Here is a 24,159-nt window from a genome sequence, read left to right as displayed (position 1 = left end):
ATGACGAGGAAGACGAAGCAGAGACAGAGAAGGCAGATGGGGAGGCTGACCAGCCATCTGAACACAGTCCGCTTCCATGGAGGATAGTAGAACTCTTCACAGCCTGTTATGGGACTGCAGCGCTTCACACCCTGCACAGATAGCAAGGAATAGATAAACATATTTTCTTTCTTTAGTTTATTTAGAACATGAACACACTTACAGCATAATACATCACACAATTTAATATCATTTCTCTATACAGTCGCCATCAAAAGTTTACATACACTTGTAAAGAACATAATGTCATGGCTGTCTTGAGTTTCCAATCATTTCAACAACTCTTATTTTTTTGTGATAGAGTGATTGGAGCACATACTTGTTGGTCACAAAAAACATTCATGAAGTTTGGTTCTTTTATGAATTTATTATGGGTCTACTGAAAATGTGATACAATGTCAAAAGTATACATACAGCAATGTTAATATTTGGTTACATGTCCTTTGGCAAGTTTCACTGCAATAAGGCACTTTTGGTAGCCATCAACAAGCTTCTGCTTGAATTTTTGACCACTCCTCTTGACAAAATTGGTGCAGTTCAGCTAAATTTGTTAGTTTTCTGACATGGACTTGTTTCTTCAGCATTGTCCACACGTCAGGACTTTGGGAAGGCCATTCTAAAACCTTAATTCTAGCCTGTTTTGTTTTTTGTTTCATCTGTCATCACATGGACAAAGATAAGACCTTCGGGAGGAAAGTTCTGTGGTCAGATGTAACAAAAATTGAGCTGTTTGGCCACAATACCCAGCAATGTGTTTGGAGAAGAAAAGGTGAGGCCTTTAATCCCAGGAACACCATTCTCACAGTCAAGCATGGTGTGGTAGTATTATGCTCTGGGCCTGTTTTCCTGCCATTGGAACTGGTGCTTTAAATGGGACAATGAAAAAGAAGGATTACCTCCAAATTCTTCAGGACAACCTAAAATCATCAGCCCGGAGGTTGGGTCTTGGGCGCAGTTGGGTGTTCCAACAGGACAATGACCCCAAACACACGTCAAAAGTGGTAAAGGAATGGCTAAATCAGGCTAGAATTAAGGTTTTAGAATGGCCTTCCCAAAGTCCTGACGTGTGTGGACAATGCTGAAGAAACAAGTCCATGTCAGAAAACCAACAAATTTAGCTGAACTGCACCAATTTTGTCAAGAGGAGTGGTCAAAAATTCAAGCAGAAGCTTGTGGATGGCTACCAAAAGTGCCTTATTGCAGTGAAACTTGCCAAGGGACATGTAAGCAAATATTAACATTGCTGTATGTATACTTTTGAGCCAGCAGATTTGCTCACATTTTCAGTAGACCCATAATAAATTCATTAAAAAAAACAAACTTCATGAATGTTTTTTGTGACCAACAAGTATGTGCTCCAATCACTCTATCACAAAAAAATAAGAGTTCTAGAAATGATTGGAAACTCAAGACAGCCATGACATCATGTTCTTTACAAGTGTATGTAAACTTTTGATCACGACTGTATATCTAGCTGTGTTGACATATTTTCGCCCATATTCACATATTGTTTCCTGTTGGTTGAATTAGGCTGACCATATTCTGAAATCCCAAAAAGAGGACACATATATGCGTGCCAAGGCCGGGACTAGGTGAAAATTTGCCAATGATACTCGAACTTGCTTTATAAATAATATATTTATTTAAATTTAAAAAAAATTCTCCTCTGTTGACAGTAGTGTTGGCGCTAGGAATTTTCAAAATGGGGTCCAAAGGACCCCATCAAGTCATAAAAATGGGATCCCAGGGTAAGTTTTTGGGGTCCCACTTTTTTGTAAGCGTTTTGAAAAAAAATTATAAATGTATGCATTGTCCTGTTATATCTCACATTCTATATTGTGTTTTGGAAAAAGGTTGTCATAAACGTTACTTAGTTCATTAAAAAAAAAAAAAAAAAATTTTTTTATACATATGTAAATGTATTCAGTTATAAACATTCATTCACTTTCTTCTTTCCTTCATGGATCTAAACTTTACCGCTGATGGTAGTTTTTTTCTATATTTTTATTTAAAAAGTTGTAGGTGTATTTATTTCAGTGAAAAAGTGTAAAAAGTGTTTTGCTTGGGTCATGAAATGATAATAATGGTGTGCCAGGGCATACGTACATTTTATATTTAACGCTTAAATCTCTGGAGTCTACATCAACTTCAGATCTATCCCTCATTCCAAAATGTTTGAGTTTTTTTTATGTTGTTTTTTTGTTTGTTTGTTTTCCGCCCTTTTTTGTCAAACAAAACTGTTTTTAATGGCAAACACACAAAATATGCAAAATCTTCCACCAAAAATATTTTTCTTAGCGGAATATTTGATGTGAAGTAATCGGAACCTTGGATAGGTCAATAATTCATAATAACATTGATTTTGATTCAATATTATGTTTTGAGCAATGACAGTTTGAAAGAAAAAAACAGCTTTGTTTTATTAGTCAACATCGCAACTTTTTCTAAATTACATTTCACCTTTAAGCTATTTTATTTCACTTTTGTCATGTTTTTGTTTATTTTAATAGTATTTTTAGAATGTGCCGTGGGCCTTTAAAACATTAGCTGGGGGCCGCAAATGGCCTCCGGGGCACACTTTTGACACCCCTGCTATAGATAATAAAAAAATAAATGTGATAAATCTATGGATAAAAAGCAGAGCCTGGCGACGCATGCGCGTTTATCATAACTCTCTCTCTCTCTCTGTCTCTGCCCCTCCCTCACGAATGCTCTGTGTGCACACACCTTCACAATTTGTTTTGTTTTTAACCCCTTCTTAACCCTGGACGTACATTGAAAATACACGCAACCCTAACTCAAAATGCCGGACATTTGAGGCATTTAAGAAACTCCGCCCGGACAGCCCCGCAAAAGAAGACATGTCTGGGGAAAAGAGGACGTATGGTCAGTATAGTTAAATAGCTTCTTAACCAGTTCAAGACCAAGCCTCTGATGCTATATCGTTCAAATTTTTGAACTAAAATATCATGATTAATCGTGTCAAATGCTTTCGTTAAGTCCATGAATACTGCGGCCGCACATTCTTTACCATATATTGTATTGGTCATTTCCTCTGTTATTTTGATTAATGCTATCGATGTTGAGATATTTGCTCGGAATCCATATTTGGTTCTCCAGGAGCGTTCCACTTTTGTTGATAAATGTATCTAATCAGGTATTGAATAGTTTTTCCGTGCTTTTGGATAATCTAGTGTTTACTTTTAAGCATCTGGGTGTCTTGAAAACTGCTATAAAAACGGATTATTATGTGAAATACCAGCATAAACATTTTTAATTCTGAATGTAAAAGAAGAACAAAGTAAAGTGTCTATGCGGGCTCAAACTCAGAACCCGACGATTAAGAATGGAGTACAGCAGGGCCGGCCCGTGGCATAGGCCGTATAGGCAAATGCTAAGGGCGCCGTCCAACAGGGGGCGCCACGCCAGTGCCACAAATGTTGGAGGAAAAAAAAAAGAAAAAAGTTGGTACTATTATTTCTAAATACAAAAAATAATCCCACGTTAATTATCCCATCCCCCCGCACGGTGCGCCCCCTCCCTTCCCGTATCATGACTCTTACCACATCAAAAAATCAACACAAGATGTCAAAACGGCCAAAACTGTCAGGTGCCCAGGGAAGAAAAAATAGAAAAGAAGAGGAGGAGAAACGAGAAAAAGACAGAGGTAGCAGGTAGGTAACGTTAGCCTACATGAAATAATTTGTCTGTTACAGAATGTGATAGTAACCTGGCTTTTTAGCATTAAGCTAATGTTACATGATTCGGCAATTGCTAATCAATAAATAGCTAGTTCTGTTTTAACGTCGGGTTAATATTGTGGAGGGGGCTAAATTGTTATGGAAAATAATCATGTAACGTTAGGTAATTACAGTACTCCCACCTTACATTCCTCAGGGACATTTGTATTAGATCTTTTAAGCAGGTGTTTTTTGTTTACATTGTTATTGCCTTCTGGTTAGCTAATGTTTGCCCTGCAGGTATTAGTCACTTTTCCACCCCTTTATATATTAGGTATAGTTGTAAGGCTAGTTGTTAAAGTGCACATCATTAATGTTAATTAAGCAATATCACATGAGAGGGAATGCTGTTTTTTAATTTGAGCACTGCTGTGATTCGGTTAAAGATAATCATAACATAACATTCTCATATAATATGTTAATTTGCTTTTTTTAAGTAAAAAAAAAAAGGTCAAAGACAAAGCTATTCGGTTTCTTGTGAGTATATACACTTCACATGCCGATGTGGGGGGGGCGCCACCTAAAATCTTGCCTAGGGCGCCAGATTGGTTAGGGCCAGGCCTGGAGTACAGGCTACCGTCATAAAAAATACATGGAAAAACCACTACGTGTAGTAACAGATGTGATAACTTATTTCCCACATTTTGTCTGGTAATACATTTTTACTTTAGTGATCGTCGTACTTAATGTGACGAGAAAAAAAAAGTTAGCGCCCAACGTGGGGCTCGAACCCACGACCCTGAGATTAAGAGTCTCATGCTCTACCGACTGAGCTAGCCGGGCTGTGAAAGCGTCTCTGTTACGCACGGTTTAAATACCCAGGGAACCAACAACTGCTAAATTAGAATAAAGGACGCTAATTAGTCCACGCGTCCTTGACGTTATTAATACGCCTAGGTTTATTAGGCACCGACGTACTGTAGTTAGCCGCTATAAAGATAGACGAGGAGCAAACTCGCACCCGTTAAATCCAAGCCGCCTAGTGTCTTGAGCTCATGCCTGTTTGTGACAGCCAATCACCTTTCGCTTTGTTGGAGAACGTTGCACAGAAGCTGAGCTGATTGGTCGAAGAAAGTCGGAGCCTGTTGGAATAAAGGACGCTGATTGGTCAATGCGTCCATGACGCTTTAATACGACGAAATACGTTTGTTTAATGGGGATCGACGTAATGTAGTTAGCCGCTCGAAGGATAGACTATTGGCTAAGTTTTATATTCATAAATGTAAGTTTCTCAATACCCGACCTGTTTTTTGTGCCTTTAAAAAAGAATTAGAACTCTATGTTAAAACATTCTCTACCTCTAACAACCAAAAAGCTGTGAAAACGATAATGCTGTGTTCCAAATTTAAATTATTTACTGAACTTGTGTTTTTTGATTGATTGAAACTTGTATTAGTAGATTGCACAGTGAAGTACATATTCCGTACAATTGACCACTAAATGGTAACACCCGATTTTTTTCCCGATTCAAAAGGATTCTCTATTCATTCAATACATAGATTTCAGCAGGATCTACCCCAGTCTGCTGACATGCAAGAAGAGTAGTAGATTTTTTTAAAAGATTTTAGAATTGTAAGGGACAATGTTTTATCGACTGATTGCAATAATGTAAATTTGTTTTAACTATTAAATGAACCAAAAATATGACTTATTTTATCTTTGTGAAAATATTGGACACAGTGTGTTGTCAAGCTTATGAGATGCGATGCAAGTGTAAGCCACTGTGACACTGTTGTTCTTTTTTTTATTTTTTATAAATGTCTAATGATAATGTCAATGAGGGATTTTTAATCACTGCTATGTTGAGATTGTAACTAATATTGATACTGTTGTTGATAATATTCATTTTTGTTTCACTACTTTTGGATTGTTCTGTGTCGTGTTTGTGTCTCCTCTCAATTACTCTGTTTATTGCAGTTCTGAATGTTGCTGGGTCGGGTTTGGTTTTGGAATTGGATTGCATTGTTATGGTATTGCTGTGTATTGTTTTGTTGAAATGATTAATAAAAAATAAATAAAAATAAAAATTAAATTAAAAAAATAAAAAGACTAGCAAGAAATAAGACAAGGCTGTGGAAGCTCACCTTTACTATTTATAATGGCGGCAGAAGTGTTAGTTATTTTCATGAATAACTCTTTTATAGAAGGCATTCAAATGATGGGAAATGAGATATTGATAAGTCAACTGGCTGACGACACCACACTTTTTTACCCTTTTTTTTTTTTTTTTTGAAAAATCATCAAAACCCTTTGGCCCTACAAGCTGTTGATCTGTTTTCTAAAGCTTCTGGACTCTACTTAAACACGGACAAGTGTGGAAATACTCACCTTGCATGATTGTCCAAGCACAACATTGCACAATATCAAGGTGAAAGATGAGGTGACATATTTAGGCATTCTTATATGTAAAAACAAGATCAGACCAGATAAGGTCAACGTTGTAAACCGAATGTAAATCAAGCCTAAACAGGTGGCTTCAGCGGGACTTAGATAGATAGATAAACAGATAGTACTTTATTGATCCCTTCAGGAGAGTTCCCTCAGGAAAATTAAAATTCCAGCAGCAGTGTACAGAATTGAGATCGAATTTAAAAAGTAAAAAGTAAATAATGGGGGTATGAATGGAAATAAAATTTAAAAAATATTACAATAAGAATAAAAATATAACAGCTACAATAAGAATATAACAAGAGAAACTAGGCAGTAGTGACCATGTTATCCATCTTTGGAAGAATATTACTGACTAAAATGGATAGCATGTCCAGACTTATCTACCCGGCTTGTTCCCTACCTACTACAACCAAGATTGTTAAAACTATTAATGATATCAACCAGGGGCGTCACTAGCTTTTAAGGACAGGGGGGGCTTAGCCCCCAGGAGATGCACAGGATCCGAGCGAACGTAGCGCACGAGCACAAAACTTCACAAACGGCTAACAAAGACTTAGAAATTATTCATTGTTATTATTATTATTTCAGTCGGCTTTTTTTCAATCTGTGTTCAGTACAACAACAAACATGGGTTTGCACAGTGACATTTTGTTTACAGCATCAACAAGAAACAATGACTTGCATGATCCTTCAAGATACACTGAAACACAATGAAAGTCATGGCATTAGCCTCTAGGTTATTCATTCACAACATAGAGGCTAATGCCACCACTTTCGCTCACAATACAATAATTGTTTGTTCCCAAATATTTTGAAGTTGCACAGATTACATTTTGGGCACATATGTGACTAAAATGGTTGTAAATTCAAGCCCTGGAAATATTGCTTAATTACTTGAATTAAAGTAATATCTGGATCGGGATGATTTGGCTTATATATAATATATTTATATATATATATATATATATATATATATATATATATATATATATATATATATATATATATATATATATATATATATATATATATATATATATATATATATATATATATATATATATATATATATTATGGCAAGCCGTTAAGGAAATTAAATATATATGGAAGTCTGAATAGAAATGAGAAAGGTTTATATATACTGTAAATAAGAAAGATTTAGAGTCCGTCTGCTGATCTGAAAAAGAGCTAAAGCTGTCAAAGAGCTGAGGGACCATCTTCAAAGTGCAATGCTGAAACAAATAATGCAAACAATAAAATGTAACTTCCAGGGCTTGAGATGAACGTAGTCCCGTCGTCCCGGGGACGGTAAAAAAAAATCGGGACGAAATTAAATGCTCCCCCGGGACGATGGCTTTTAACCAATTTTTTTTCTTTTTCTTTTTAATGTATTTATTCATTTTACATTTTATATTAAATGTCTTGGTTTTTCCTCCCTCTGAAAATCCTATGAAATGTTTAACAAGCCATCCTATAATAATACAACAGCTATTAATGTAACAATACAATAAAACAATTATATTTATTATTTAATGATGTTCTTTTCATTATTTTAACAATAGGCTAATGTACGTATATTACTTTATATAGATTCTACAAAAAACACAAAACTTAAAAACTAAATTATTTACAATTGCAGACACAAGGCTTCGTGCAGCTTCACTCATTGTAAAGGAAGACAGAAGTCCATGCAGGAGAAAAATGACTACACAGATGGTGTCTGGGTTTTTCTTATATATATATATATATATATATATATATATATATATATATATATATATATATATATATATATATATATATATATATATATATATATATATATATATATATATATATATATATATACATATTAAGTCTTTCATACATATATATATATGTCTTTTCATACATATATATATACATACATATATATATATATATATATATATATATATATATATATATATATATATATATATATATATATATATATATATATATATATATATATATATATACTACCGTTCAAAAGTTTGGGGTCACCCAAACAATTTTGTGTTTGAGCCTTCATTTCTAAGAACAAGAATAGACTGTCAAGTTTCAGATGAAAGTTCTCTTTTTCTGGCCATTTTGAGCGTTTAATTGACCCCACAAATGTGATGCTCCAGAAACTCAATCTGCTCTAAGGAAGGTCAGTTTTGTAGCTTCTGTAACGAGCTAAACTGTTTTCAGATGTGTGAACATGATTGCACAAGGGTTTTCTAATCATCAATTAGCCTTCTGAGCCAATGAGCAAACACATTGTACCATTAGAACACTGGAGTGATAGTTGCTGGTAATGGGCCTCTATACACCTATGTAGATATTGCACCAAAAACCAGACATTTGCAGCTAGAATAGTCATTTACCACATTAGCAATGTATAGAGTGTATTTCTTTAAAGTTAAGACTAGTTTAAAGTTATCTTCATTGAAAAGTACAGTGCTTTTCCTTCAAAAATAAGGACATTTCAATGTGACCCCAAACTTTTGAACAGTAGTGTGTATATATATATATATATATATATATATATATATATATATATATATATAATTTATTTATATAATAGATTGTATTTGTAATCTACTTTACATTTGATTCCAAATCTCAAAGTGCTACAGAATTACAACCATTGGCGTTGTTAGGCCTATTTTGGCGTTGTAATAAATAAATAAATAAAAGATGGCTTATCGATAAGCCATTTGTTGTATATATATATATATATATATATATATATATATATATATATATATATATATATATATATATATATATATATATATATACATATATATATATATATACATATATATATATATATATATATATATATATATATATATATATATATATATATATATATATATATATATATATATATATATATACAACAAATGGCTTATCGATAAGCCATCTTTTATTTATTTATTTATTACAACGCCAAAATAGGCCTAACAACGCCAATGGTTGTAATTCTGTAGCACTTTGAGATTTGGAATCAAATGTAAAGTAGATTACAAATACAATCTATTATATAAATAAATTATATATATATATATATATATATATATATATATATATATATATATATATATATATATATATATATATATATATATATATATATATATATATATATATATATATATATATATATATATATATATATATATATATATATATGTCCTTACGTAACATCAGGAGGACCAATAGTCAACATGATCCACCCAGAAATGAATAAAACAAATGGCTTATTGATAAGCCATTTAAAAAAAAAATTGTTTTAATATTTATTTATATGTATCATTACTCTCCTACTCACCTTTCCAGTAGAGGCCTCTCCCCTCTCACTTTCTGTGCTCCTCTGCCCTGACTCCTACAGGTCAGTAGGGGTTGTGGAGTGATTATTATTATTATCTACTGATAATAGTCATACGTGAATGAGCTCAGCTGCTGTTCTCCTCCATATGTAAAGTGAGAAACACAGCTGATGCTCCAGTTGGAAGTAACCCCCAAGATAGCAAATGGTAAAAAAGAGTGCACATTTAACTATAAATAACCGGGACCCTCATGATGCATTTCAGACTAACTAGCTAACTAAGTAGCAGCATTGTTTTAGAGCGGGAATGTAACTTTTTGTCAAACACAGACCTGGTGTAAAGTGGAGCTAATACATTTTACTACAAGCAGTGATGAATACTTGAAAAAGTTTCTTATGTCCATTTTGCATCCGTTTACGTTCTTGTTCTGCAGTGCTGTGTACTAATGTGCTTCGTAGACCTGCAGGACCGCAAGCAAGGTCGCAGAGAAAATGCGGACTGGATTTTGAGTGATGTGGGCATTTTCTATACGAACAAGTCCAAGGACCGCAAGCAAGGTCGCAGAGAAAATGCGGACTGAATTTTGAGTGATGTGGGCATTTTCTATATGAACAAGTGGAATGGATTGGATACCGACGCACTAAACTTACGCTATGAAGTGAGGGGAAACTGAGTGAATAATGACAGGTTATATGATTATTTATTTAAACTCATATTCGGGCCACTTTATAATGAATATGTCGGCAGGTATTTGTAAAAAAAAATTTTAAAAAATTGTTTTTTCTTTTTTTTTTTTAACACCAAATTATTTAGGGGGGCTTAAGAATATTTTAGGGGGGCTTGAGCCCCCCTAAAATAGGCCTAACAACGCCAATGATATCAACCTAAAATCTATTTGGAAAAATAAATGTAATTATATAAGAAAAGAAGATATGGTTAAAGATGCCGAATAGGGTGGTTTAAATATGATTGACTTTAAAGCTAAAATGGTAAAAAAAAGGATCTTGCGAACTTGTGTTGCAAATTCTGTATTCATACAAAATACAAAATCTCGCCAGACACCAACGCAATGCAGGTCTTTTTAAAAAAAATTCTCATCAAAAGTGTGTTCATGAAAAAGAACAATGTTTGAAAATATTTCATTAAAAGTAATTGTCCAGTTGTGGTATTAAAAACTATTAAAAATTATCTGTCTCGCGTACACTGATGAAAAATATATCTGCAATTAATTTTGAGTTCTGCGATGAGGTGGCGACTTGTCCAGGGTGTACCCTGCCTTCCGCCCGATTGTAGCTGAGATAGGCTCCAGCGCCCCCGCGACCCCAAAAGGGAATAAGCGGTAGAAAATGGATGGATGGATGGATAATTTTGAGTTAACTATGAAGAAAATGCAATTATTCACGATTAAATATTTTAATGGTTTGACGGCCCTAGTAGCTGGCTTTAAGCTGCGTGCTTATGGTGGCAGAGGCAATGTGTAAAGGCAAACAATGGTTGCACGCGGCATGAGAACTGAATCAAAGATACCGGCACATTGTGCTGCATGCAGATGCACACTATGTCGAAAAGGTTGACACAAGGACAAGAGGAATAACATTTCAGAGGTAGGATATTTTCTTAATAAAATGTGCCTGTACACCAGCGGTGTCCAAACTTTTTCCACTGAGGGCCGCACACGGGAAAATTAAAGCAAGCGGGGGCCAATTTGATATTTTTCATTTTCAAAAACCATAACAAAATATATGAATTTTTTTTTTTTTTTAAACCTTTAGGGTCTCAATTATTAAAATGCTAAAATTTGTTAAAAAAAAGTTAAATTATTATTTTTTAAATTATTATTTTTTAAATTTATTTAACGCTTACAGTAAATCTCTACACTACAGTATATCAACTTTAGGTTGATATTAAGTTAAAAAAAAAAAGCCTTTTCTGTCAAAGACAACTTTGTTTTTTATAATAAAACTGAAATATGCCGTATTTCCCCCACTGCCAAAAACATTCAGAAAGCAATGTTTGATGGGAAGTAATTAGAGCCTTAAAAAGATCAATAATGCAGGACACCATTGATTTTCATTTATTATTATTTTTGAGTAATCACAGTGAAAAGATGAATAAAATCCCATTAAATATACTTGGGATCCAAAAGGTCCCCCACTCATAAAGTGATACATTTTTATTAGTTGTTTTTACTTTCAACCCTTAAGTTACGAGATCAACTTCAGATATATCTGTCGATTTTACGTTTGAACTATTATTTTGTTTGTTTTATGCTCTTTTGTCAAAGAAAACGTTGATATTTGTATATGGCAACCACACAATATATGCAATATTTTCCACATAGAACATTTTAAAGTGAAATATTTTAAATAATTGGAGCCTTGACTAGGTCAATAATTCATTATAACATTGATTTTTTTTTTGACTTTTTTTTTTGAGCAATGGCAAAAAAAAATAAAACAAAGATAGACAAAAGAAAAAAAACAGCCTGCATGGCAGCTTTGTGTCAACATTGCAACTTTTTCTAGTTAGATTTCACCTCATTCCACATTTTTTTAAATTTTTGCAATACCATTTCCAGAATGTGTGGCGGGCCGGTAAACAATTAGCTGCGGGCCGCAAATGGCCCCCGGGCCACACTTTGGACACCCCTGCTGTACACTGTTTGTTTGTCTAATCTTGAACGGGTTTGTGCTGAAAACATAGTTTCGTTGTACTTGTTGCAATGACAATAAAGACCTATCCTATCCTATCATATCCGTAAAGGACCTAAGGGCCTGATTAAAGCAAATTCAATTGATGCGTTTTAGTGTCTGTTTTTAATGACATACATTTTTTTCACATAGAATATCATTAGAACACTTCTTATATGAAAATAACTTCTTTAAGCATGCATTTTTTTGCGTTTTGAGTGGAGTAAGCGCAGCCTCTCTCCAATGAGCGCACCTTCGACGGGTAAAAAAAACAAGTGGTGCCATTGCAGATGCACTACACGACTGCTTCTAAAATGCCCATAAAAAGTGGTCGATGTCTGCTGTATGTTTGACAACGTAGCAACACGCCACAGGTAGGAGAAGCATGATAACATGAATGTGCAGTAAATGAGTGTCTCCATGGTGACGCCTTGTATCGTACACACATCCTCAGTTAAATAAGACGGTCTGCACCACTTTTCAATTGCACACGCAGTCTTAGTAGATCACACGCAATAGTAAACGCTACTTTAAAGATTGCACACGCTGTTTAGCGCGTGGTGCTTGGATCTTAGTAGATCCGGTCCTAAGTATAACAGCTTTTCAAAAATTTGACTAAGTGGATCTCATTCAGATATGGATGTTATTTATAAATGAACTAACATAAGCACACAACTTCATTAATAATGTTTAACAAGTGGGCTTGGTGGTTCCAGTCATGACTTCATCACAAATAAGTTCTTAAGAACAAAACAAATATTGATTTATGTTAAAGTACAAAACCCAAAAACCAGTGAAGTTGGCAGATTGTGTAATTCGTAAATAAAAACAGAATACAATGATTTGCAAATCCTTTTCAACTTATATTCAATTGAATAGACTGCAAAGACAAGATATTTAATGTTATAACTGAGAAACTTTTTTTGTTGTTGCAAATAATCATTAACTTAGAATTTAATGGCAGCAACACATTGCAAACAAGTTGTCACAGGGGCATTATTACCACTGTGTTACATGGCCTTTTATTTTAACAACACTCAGTAAATGTTTGGGAACTGAGGAGACACATTTTTGAAGCTTTTCAGGTGGAATTCTTTCCCATTCTTGCTTGATGTACAGCTTAAGTTGTTCAATAGTACGGGATCTCCATATCGCACCACACATTTTCAATGGGAGACTACAGGCAGGCCAGTCTAGTACCCACACTATTTTACTATGAAGCCACACTGTTGTAACACATGGCTTGGCATTGTCTTGCTAAAATAAGCAGGGGCGTCCATGATAATGTTGCTTGGATGGCAACATATGTTGCTCCAAAACCTGTATGTGTAAGCTACCCATGCCCTGGGCACTAATACACCCCCATACCATCACAGATGATGGCTTTTGGACTTTGCGCCTCTAACAATCCGGATGGCTCTTTTGCTCTTTATTCCGGAGGACACGACGTCTACAGTTTTCAAAAACGATTGGAAATGTGAACTCATCAGACCACAGAACACTTTTCCACTTTGCATCAGTCCATCTTAGATGAGCTTGGGGCCAAGCGAAGCCGGCTGGGTGTTGTTGATAAATGGCTTTCACTTTGCATAGTAGAGTTTTAACTTGCACTTGCCGATGTAGCGACAAACTGTAGTTACTGACAGTGGTTGTCTGAAGTGCTGCTGAGCCCATGTGGTGATATCCTTTACACACTGATGTCGGTTTTTGATGCAGTACCGCCTGAGGGATCGAAGGTCACGGGCTTAGCCGCTTATATGCAGTGATTTCTCCAGATTCTCTGAACCTTTTGATGATATTACGGACCTTAGATGGTGAAATCCCTAAATTCCTTGCAATAGATGGTTGAGAAATGTTGTTCTTAAACTGTTCTACAATTTGCTCACGCATTTGTTCACAAAGTGGTGACCCTCGCCCCATCCTTGTTTGTGAAAGACCGAGCATTTCATGGAAGCTGCTTTTATACCCAATCATGGCACCCACCTGTTCCCAATGAGCCTGTTCACCTGTGGGATGTTCCAAATAAGTGTTTGATGAGCATTCCTCAACGTTCTCAGTCTTTTTTGCCACTTGTGCCAGCTTTTTTGAAACATGTTGCAGGCATCAAATTCCAAATGAGCTAATATTTGCAAAAAATAACAACATTTTCATATTTGAACATTAAGTATCTTGTCTTTGCAGTCTATTCAATTGAATATAAGTTGAAAAAGTTTTGCAAATCATTGTATTCTGTTTTTATTTACGTACGTGCCAACTTAACTGGTTTTGGGGATTGTAGATTGTTAAAAATGTAAAATACAATATTGTTGTTCCAAGTCACGTGAGTCTGACTCTCTCTCAGACAGCAGTAAATCCTGCACAGACTATTTGAAGCATGGCATTACCTCGACTGAGCCACTTGAACTAAAAGCATTTACAGAGAGATTCATTGCACACGCCAGACGGGAACCTTCACGAACAAATAAAACACACACACAGTGGCACAGTCTTCTGGAGTTTGATAGAGACACTCACCCTGAACTGTGGCCTTGGCTCCTCCAAGGACTCGGCAGGGGTATCGAGAGTGCCCCACCTGTAGGCCAGCTCAGCTTCTCGCCTCTTCCAGCGCTCCAGGAACAACGTCGCCCACACGACGTTGAAGAGTGCGAAGACGACACAGCAGATGTCCTGACTGGTCTAAACAGGGGCACACATATTCTGGATTTATACGCCCGTCTGTTGTTTTTTCTTCCATCATTTTGTCATGTCACACCAAAGGATACCTTGGAGTCCTTTTAAAACGTGCAAACATATTTCTGCAGTGTGGAAGGAAACAGTAATCTAACCCAAACTAGCGTGCTATACGGTCCAGTGTTGGGTTAGTTAGTGAAAACCAGTAACTAACTAACTATTTAGTTACTTATATATATATATATATATATATTTTTTTTTTTTTTTTTTTAAGGCCCCTTTAATGCCCTTTTAGCCTTCATTTCAGTACTGTTATTGCACTGGAGAGTAATACAATCTGTTGATCAACTTGACATGCATTTGCATCACTGAACTCTGCTAAGCAATGTGCTCTACATACAACACACAAAGACAAAGATACGTTTCAAAGAGTCGATTTGTTTCAGGCCAGAACAAACTGACAAAACTATTTTAAATATCTGCAACATAACACACATAAGTAACAAACAGCATAACAACATAGCTGTAAAGCAAGGAAGGCCCACACTACATACACAAAGCCTAACCAGGCGTTTTTTTTATCTCAAGGAATTCTGAAATAAAATCATGTCTGAAGCCCAGAACACTCTACACATTTCCCCAGTTTTAGTTTAGAGATAAGGAAAGATTGGCCTGGCCCACTAGCATCCCTCTTTATGTTTGTGAAACTTATAGTCTATACATTTAGAGTGATGTGATAATCAAACACTCTAGAAGTCTAGAATGAAAGAGTATATAAGAGAATTGACAGTGTGTGTACCTTCAGTGCGCAGTGCCTCGTTAAAATCCAGCCGCTGTTGCTTATGAGGTGAAGTGTGTCTCTCTTTACTAGCTTCGTCGAAGCATGTTGCTTTTGTAGCTGTTTCAGCAGATTTGAATTGCTAGGATAGAATCTTTGATCCAAGACACAACTTACGTTCAACTAAAATGTTCTTTTCTTTGTGGTCGACGAAAGAAAAGTAATGAGAATATCTCCATGTTAAGAAACTCGGCTTCGGGCTTCGCCATGATGTCTTGTTAGTAAACACAGACACGCCCCCTCCCACACACACATATACACACATACACACAGACGGTCGCCTCTTCCGCAGCGCAGCAATAAAACACACTCAGATCTTCTCAGTTTCTAGCCGGTACTACATAAAAAATAACGTAAAATAACGCAGTAACGCATCATGTAGTAACGGTAACTGAGTTACTGAATATAAAAAATAACGCGTTAGATTACTATTTACCGCTGAAAGTAACGGCGTTAGTCCCAACACTGATGAGGTCTAACCAGGTTCAGTCCCTCCAAGAATTCACAATGTCATCCTTGCGCCAATTCAAGCAAATTCTTTGTCCAATGCCCGCAACTTTCTGGCATATGTTGGCTAATTAGTATCATTTTCAGTCATCAAATTTGTCCAATCAAATCAAATGCGCACATCAACTGTCTAATCAAAACTTGTGTTTTTTCCTTGTGTAAAAGAAGCAGGAAGAGCAACATTCAACAACACATCCAACTTTTATCGTTAACGCAGCTACTTCTAGTTCCTGACTACAGCACTAAGCCTTCTGGGTAATATCATGGTTTTTCCTGCGTTCAAAAATTGCGTTGCGACCGCATCCAGCTAATTTAGTGCCGCCCCCAGCCTATGTTGATTGAGCGATTGATGTCCCTCAGCGGCAGCTACGTATTTTAACTGCAGTTACAGCGTTGCACCACTATAGAGGCGCTATATCGACAGCAGTGCACCGGAAAGACCTGAAGCAACTACCGAAAAAGAAACAGATCGAATGGTGTGGTTTCCCGCTACTTGTTGCGTAACGTTGACCGCCATACGGAGCATGATACGGAGGGATCACTGGGCTCCTATAGAACACTCCAGACTGTGCCGTGAACATTTTGTCTCTGGTAAGTGAACACAGCTAGTAGTGTTAGCTTCGTTTCCAACCTTTTGTGACTAATTATAATAGATCGATTGATTGAAAAATTTATGAGAAGTTTGCATAGGATCAGGTAGAGTTTCATGACGGTACAGATTGACTGGTACAAGGTCAACCAAAAGGAGTTACCCCAAGAACGCATTACAAGCATGTCGTGTTTATTTAAAAAAAAGTTTCCTCCGTGTCAGAGTAACGTTTATGTTTTTTAGCGTTGCAGACATGGCAGGCAAAATCAGCCACTACTTAAAAAAGCGATCTCGCAAGGAGGAAAGTCAAGAGTCCAAATAACGTAACAGGCAGTTAAAATGTAATAATTCATGGTGGTGACAACATGTGGTCATTTTTGGCTGCTTCAAAATCATTTATGAGTGTCTCAAGCAAAAGTGGCCCCACCACACAAGCTATGAGCCCATCATTCTCTTATGCAAGCGCTTAAGGCCCGGGGTCCACATCTGGCCCACGACATTATTTTATCTGTCCCGCCAACACCTGGAAATGATAAGTGTCAATAAAGTACTTCATATTTTCTCACTAAATGTAATGGAATTTTTTCATTTTGACAGAAAAAATATATGTGCCGCTTAAAATTGCATGCCTTTTAAAGGCCTACTGAAATGAATTTTTTTTATTTAAACGGGGATAGCAGATCCATTCTATGTGTCATACTTGATCATTTCGCGATATTGCCATATTTTTGCTGAAAGGATTTAGTAGAGAACATCGACGATAAAGTTCGCAACTTTTGGTCGCTGATAAAAAAAAGCCTTGCCTGTACCGGAAGTAGCGTGACGTCGCAGGTTGAAAGACTCCTCACATTTCCCCATTGTTTACACCAGCAGCGAGAGCGATTCGGACCGAGAAAGCGATGATTACCCCATTAATTTGAGCCAGGATGAAAGATTCGTGGATGAGGAACGTGAGAGTGAAGGACTAGAGTGCAGTGCAGGACGTATCTTTTTTCGCTCTGACCGTAACTTAGGTAAAAGGGCTCATTGGATTCCACACTTTCTCCTTTTTCTATTGTGGATTACGGATTTATATTTTAAACCACCTCGGATACTATATCCTCTTGAAAATGAGAGTCGAGAACACGAAATGGACATTCACAGTGACTTTTATCTCCACGACAATACATCGGTGAAGCACTTTAGCTACGGAGCTAACGTGATAGCATCGTGCTTAAATGCAGATAGAATCAAAAGAAATAAGCCCCTGACTGGAAGGATAGACAGAAGATCAACAATACTACTATCAGGAGACACCGAACCAAACACTGGACATGTAACCACACGGTTAATGCTGTGCCGCCTGTCGAAGCCTAGCAATGCTGTTGCTAACGACGCCATTGAAGCTAACTTAGCTACGGGACCTCGTCAGAGCTATGATAAAAACATTAGCGCTCCACCTACGCCAGCCCTCATCTGCTCATCAACACCCGTGCTCACCTGCGTTCCAGCGATCGACGGCGCGACGAAGGACTTCACCCGATCATCGATGCGGTCGGCGGCTAGCGTCCTCCTGGTTGCGTTGCTGCAGCCAGCCGCTAATACACCGATCCCACCTACAGCTTTCTTCTTTGCAGTCTCCATTGTTCATTAAACAAATTGCAAAATATTCACCAACACAGATGTCCAGAATACTGTGGAATTTTTCGATGAAAACAGACGCTGTTTGTATTGGGATACAATGTGTCCGAATACTTCCGCTTCAACCATTGACGTCACGCGCATACGTCATCATACATACACGTTTTCAACCGGAAGTTTCCCGGGAAATTTAAAATTGCACTTTATAAGTTAACCCGGCCGTATTGGCAGGTGTTACAATGTTAAGATTTCATCATTGATATATAAACTATCAGACTGCGTGGTCGGTAGTAGTGGCTTTCAGTAGGCCTTTATACTTTAATAGTATCCATTATTGCAACAAATATTACAGTATATTATCATACTTTCCAAACATTTTTTTGTCTAAATAAAAATAAATACTTAAATATCTGTTTGACTTATGATTTTACAGCAATCTACCCATCAAATTAATAAAAATTACAATACATTTTACGGTGTTCCTTACAGAATATTACTATAAATTGAAAAAAACTATAATTTTTTTGCGTTAAAATCCTGGCGCATGGTCAGGATTGTAACACCTCTGCCTCAATTTGAGCCAGGAAAAACCCTGAATGTGGTATATAAAAATTTAGCGACACACTCCCACCCTCACATCTTAGCTTGTATTTCTATATCTAGTCACCTTTTATCCATCCAGGGAAAGGCAATTAAACACTGTACAGTAGTGACCTAGCAAAGAGGCAGAATTTACATGACAGAGATGTTGAAGTGTGATGACGGCAGGGTTGTTTGGCATACTGCTACTAATAAAGTACCGATGTACTAATTAATTAAAAAAGGTACTAGACATCCTTTAAAAAATACCGGTACTTTTTTTTCCCCCAACGACATAATGTGACAATGCTGACAAACAAGTCGCAGTGCATGTTAGTCAACACATGCACACACAGCACTTGCAAGCAGAATCAGTGTCGAGAAAGAAGAGAGAGAATGGACATATTTTGGCTTTAAAACTAACAATAATGTACATGGAGATATAAACACTAAAGCGCCGCTCTGCAAGAGGTGCTTTCAAAACATAGCTAGCGGCTAACGTCTCTCTGCAGTGTTTTAGCTACTTTTAAATCACTAATCCTCGCCTCCATGACGACAAATAAAAGGTTAGCACGTTAATGTTAGCATGCTAACGTTAGCACGCTTACAGTTAACAAGTGTCACATACCTTATATGACTGTAGGGTAAACGGCTGCAAAATTTGCTCAAAAAGCTAGCACGTTAATGTTAGCATGCTAATGTAAACATGCATACAGCTAGCATGTTTCAAATACCAAGTTATGTGACTGTAAGGTGTATGGCTGTGGAATTAAGACAAAAAAAGCGTAAAATTAGCACAAAAAAAGTTAGCACTTTCTTGTTAGCATGCTAAAGTTAGCATATTAACAGTTAACAGCTGTCACATACCAAGTTATATGACTCTAGGGTAAACGGTATCAAAATTAGCTCAAAAAGCCAGCACTTTAATGTTAGCATGCTAGCATGCTAACGTAAACGTGCATACAGTTAGCGTGGTTCAAATACCAAGTTAACTCAGGATTGAATACAAAGTCTCCCTACTAACCCGCCAGTGCCTCCATGGAAATACCCCCTCTACCTCAAAGAACTACTCACCCCCAAATCCTCCACTCGACACCTCCGCTCCGGACAGGCTAACCTCCTCCAAACTCAGAGGACAAAGCTACGAACAATGGGAGACCGGGCTTTCTGCTCTGCTGCTCCAAGTCGGTGGAATGCTCTCCCTGACCACCTGAGGGCACCACAGACTGTGGATGCTTTTTAAAAAGGCTTAAAAACCCTTCTTTTTAAAAAAAAAAAAAAAAAAGCATTTTTATAGATATATGCATACTAGTTTTTTTTTAAAGTTTTTTTTTTTTTAAATTATTATTACTTTTTTTTTTTTTTTCAATACACTGTAGCACTTTGAGGTTGTTTGCTCAATGTAAAGTGCTTTTTACAAATACAATCTATTATTATTATATGACTGTAAGGTGTATAGCTGCGGAATTAGACAAAAAAGCGTAAAATTAGCAACAAAAAAAAGTTAGCACTTTCTTGTTAGCGTGCTAGCATGCTAAAGTTAGCACACTAACAGTTAACAGCTGTCACATACCAAGTTATATGACTCTAGGGTAAACGGTATCAAAATTAGCTCAAAAAGCCAGCACTTTAATGTTAGCATGCTAGCATGCTAACGTAAACGTGCGTACAGTTAGCATGTTTCAAACACCAAGTTATGTGACTGCAAGGTGTATGGCTGCGGAATTAGACAAAAAAGCGTAAAATTAGCGAAGAAAAAGTTAGCACTTTCTTGTTAGCGTGCTAGCATGCTAAAGTTAGCACACTAACAGTTAACAGCTGTCACATACCAGCGTTGTTCAAATACCAAGTTAACTCAGGATTGAATACAAAGTCTCCCTACTAACCCGCAAGTGCCTCCATGGAAATACCCCCTCTACCTCAAAGAACTACTCACCCCCAAATCCTCCACACGACACCTCCGCTCCGGACAGGCTAACCTCCTCCAAACTCCGAGGACAAAGCTACGAACAATGGGAGACTGGGCTTTCTGCTCCGCCGCTCCCAGTCTGTAGAATGCTCTCCCTGACCACCTGAGGGCACCACAGACTGTGGACGCTTTTAAAAAAGGCTTAAAAACCTTTCTTTTTAGAAAAGCCTTTTTATAGATGTATGCATACTAGTTATAGCTATTAGGCTGTTCTAGTTTTTTTTTAGTTTTTTTTATTGTTATCTTTTTTTTATTTTTTATTTTTTTCAATGCACTGTAGCACTTTGAGGTTGTTTGCTCAATGTAAAGTGCTTTTTACAAATACAATATTTTATTATTATATGACTGTAAGGTGAATGGCTGTGGAATTAGACAAAAAAGCGTAAAATTAGCACAAAAAAAAAGTTAGCACTTTCTTGTTAGCGTGCTATCATGCTAAAGTTAGCACACTAGCAGTTAACAGCTGTCACATGCCAAGTTATATGACTCTAGGGTAAACGGTATCAAAATTAGCTCAAAAAGCCAGCACTTTAATGTTAGCATGCTAACGTGAACGTGCATAAAGTTAGCATGTTTCAAAGGTGTACGGCTGCGGAATTAGACAAAAAAGTGTAAAATTAGAAAAAAAGTTAGCACTTTCTTGTTAGCGTGCTAGTGGGCTGCTTGCAGCATGTGAATGGGCCCTATTGCAGCAGGCCCATAATTAATTATAACAGCACATTAATTTGATAATGAGCTCCAACTGTGTGCTTTTACTGCCATCTCGCGTCTACTTTTAAGTCCGGGTCCAATAAAGCGAGTAAAACATCAATCCAGTATTTCTTTTCCCATTTTTCTTGAAGTCCTGCCCTTTTTAAGGTGAAAAGGAAACATCGATGACTCAATGTCATTGGGAAAAAAACGAGCCGTAACTTTTTTGAAAAAGCAAGCATTTTAAGGCGCAACAATCACACCTTGCACTCCTTCCAAATACCTGGTCGGCCTCAGCAAGGATCCACAGGAGGAAGCCGATGACAGCGGGGTAAAGCATGGAGCTGGTGTAGAACCCGAGCCAGGCAAAATACATGCCGATCTTCACTCCAAAGTAGTCACAGATGTCATCTGCCTCACGGAAGGGAAACACTCAAAAGGGCCGAATGATACCACTTTGACGTCATGTCTCCAACATGTAAATGACACACCACCTACCTAGGGGCTGCCTTTCGCAAACAGCCTGCACCCAGGATGTCATCAGCTGATTCAGGATCCTTTGCTCATGGAGAGGAAACATCTGATGGATCACACCCCGAGTCACCAGCTCCGGAACTGCAAAGCCAGGAAAAGTTCAGAAAAAGTGTTGTACTGGCATAATTACAGTGCAGTTTTAAGGTGCCTTTAAGGACCTTCAACCCTAAGGACAGGGGCATTTTCAGCGGAATGTACAAAACCCAAAACCAGTGAAGTTGGCATGTTGTGTAAATGGTAAATAAAAACAGAATACAATGATTTGCAAATCCTTTTCAACTTATATTCAATTTAATAGACTGCAAAGACAAGATATTTAATGTTCCAACTGAGAAGTTTTTTTTTTTGTTGCAAATAATCATTAACTTAGTAGTTAATGGCAGTAACACATTGCAAAAAGGGGCATTTTTACCACTGTGTTACATGGCCTTTCCTTTTAACAACACTCAGTAAACGTTTGGGAACTGAGGAGACCAATTTTTGAAGCTTTTCAGGTGGAATTCTTTCCAATTCTTGCTTGATGTACAGCTTAAGTTGTTCAACAGTCCGGGGGTCTCCGTTGTGGTATTTTAGGCTTCATAATGCGTCACACATTTTCAATGGGAGACAGGTCTGGACTACAGGCAGGCCAGTCTAGTACCCGCACTCTTTTACTATGAAGCCACGTTGTTGTAACACGTGGCTTGGCATTGTCTTGCTGAAATAAGCAGGGGCGTCCATGGTAATGTTGCTTGGATGGCAACATATGTTGCTCCAAAACCTGTATGTACCTTTCAGCATTAATGGCGCCTTCACAGATGTGTAAATTACCCATGCCTTGGGCACTAATACACCCCCATACCATCACAGATGCTGGCTTTTCCACATTGCACCTAGAACAATCCGGATGGTTCTTTTCCTCTTTGGTTCGGAGGACATGACGTCCACAGTTTCCAAAAACAATTTGAAATGTGGACTCGTCAGACCACAGAACACTTTTCCACTTTGCATCAGCCATCTTAGATGAGCTCGGGCCCAGCGAAGACGGCAGCGTTTCTGGGTGTTGTTGATAAATGGCTTTGGCTTTGCATAGTAGAGTTTTAAGTTGCGCTTACAGATGCAGCGACGAACTGTAGTTACTGACAATGGTTTTCTGAAGTGTTCCTGAGCCCATGTGGTGATATCCTTTACACACTGAGGTCGCTTTTTGATGCAGTACCACCTGAGGGATCAAATGTCATGGGCATTCAATGTTGGTTTTTGGCCTTTTGATGATATTACGGACCGTAGATGGTGAAATCCCTGAATTCCTTGCAATAGCCGGTCGAGAAATGTTGTTCTTAAACTGTTCAACAATTTGCTCACGCTTTTGTTGACAAAGTGGTGACCCTCGCCCCATCCTTGTGTGTGAATGACTGAGCATTTCATGGAAGCTGCTTTTATACCCAATCATGGCACTCACCTGTTCCCAATTAGCCTGTTCACCTGTGGGATGTTCCAAATAAGTGTTTGATGAGCATTCCTCAACTTTCTCAGTCTTTTTTGCCACTTGTGCCAGCTTTTTTGAAACATGTTGCAGGCAACAAATTCCAAATGAGCTAATATTTGCAAAAATTAACAAAGTTTTCCAGTTCGAACGTTAAGTATCTTGCCTTTGCAGTCTATTCAATTGAATATAAGTTGAAAAGGATTTGCAAATCATTGTATTCTGTTTTTATTGACCATTTACACAACGTGAAAACTTCACTGGTTTTGGGGTTTGTATTATGACGACAACACTGAAAAGAAGCTTACTAATGGGTTGCCCCTCCAGGAAGTGAATGTTATGAAGCACCTCCCCCTGCTTGGCTCGTAGATTGTCCAGCCAATACTTAATGATGCTCTGGCGCTCCTAAAAACAAAGCATAGGTGGTGCAACAAACAAATGACAGTAATCATATTGCACACTGACAATAGTTACTGCACCCTCGTAGTAAAATAGAT

General features: G+C 37.2%; 1 protein-coding gene and 1 non-coding gene across 2 annotated transcripts in view; both read right to left on the bottom strand.

Moving 5' to 3' along the window:
• ano8a (anoctamin 8a) overlaps nt 1–24,159 on the bottom strand; it is an 81,036-nt gene that overhangs the window by 40,855 nt on the left and 16,022 nt on the right. The window contains exons 5-9 of the mRNA XM_062022248.1: nt 23,971–24,067; nt 22,162–22,278; nt 21,947–22,074; nt 14,716–14,877; nt 1–131 (exon numbers count right to left, since the gene is read on the bottom strand). The exon at nt 1–131 is cut by the window's left edge and continues 22 nt beyond it. Of these exons, the coding sequence (XP_061878232.1) occupies nt 1–131; nt 14,716–14,877; nt 21,947–22,074; nt 22,162–22,278; nt 23,971–24,067 (635 nt within the window). The remainder of the gene's footprint in view (nt 132–14,715; nt 14,878–21,946; nt 22,075–22,161; nt 22,279–23,970; nt 24,068–24,159) is intronic.
• trnak-cuu (transfer RNA lysine (anticodon CUU)) lies at nt 4,490–4,562 on the bottom strand. The gene has a single exon. It is a non-coding gene; the product is annotated as a tRNA-Lys (tRNA).

The sequence above is a fragment of the Entelurus aequoreus genome, linkage group LG16, assembly GCF_033978785.1.
Source record: "Entelurus aequoreus isolate RoL-2023_Sb linkage group LG16, RoL_Eaeq_v1.1, whole genome shotgun sequence".
Classification (NCBI taxonomy): domain Eukaryota; kingdom Metazoa; phylum Chordata; class Actinopteri; order Syngnathiformes; family Syngnathidae; genus Entelurus; species Entelurus aequoreus.
This window is presented reverse-complemented; position numbering and strand designations above follow the sequence as displayed.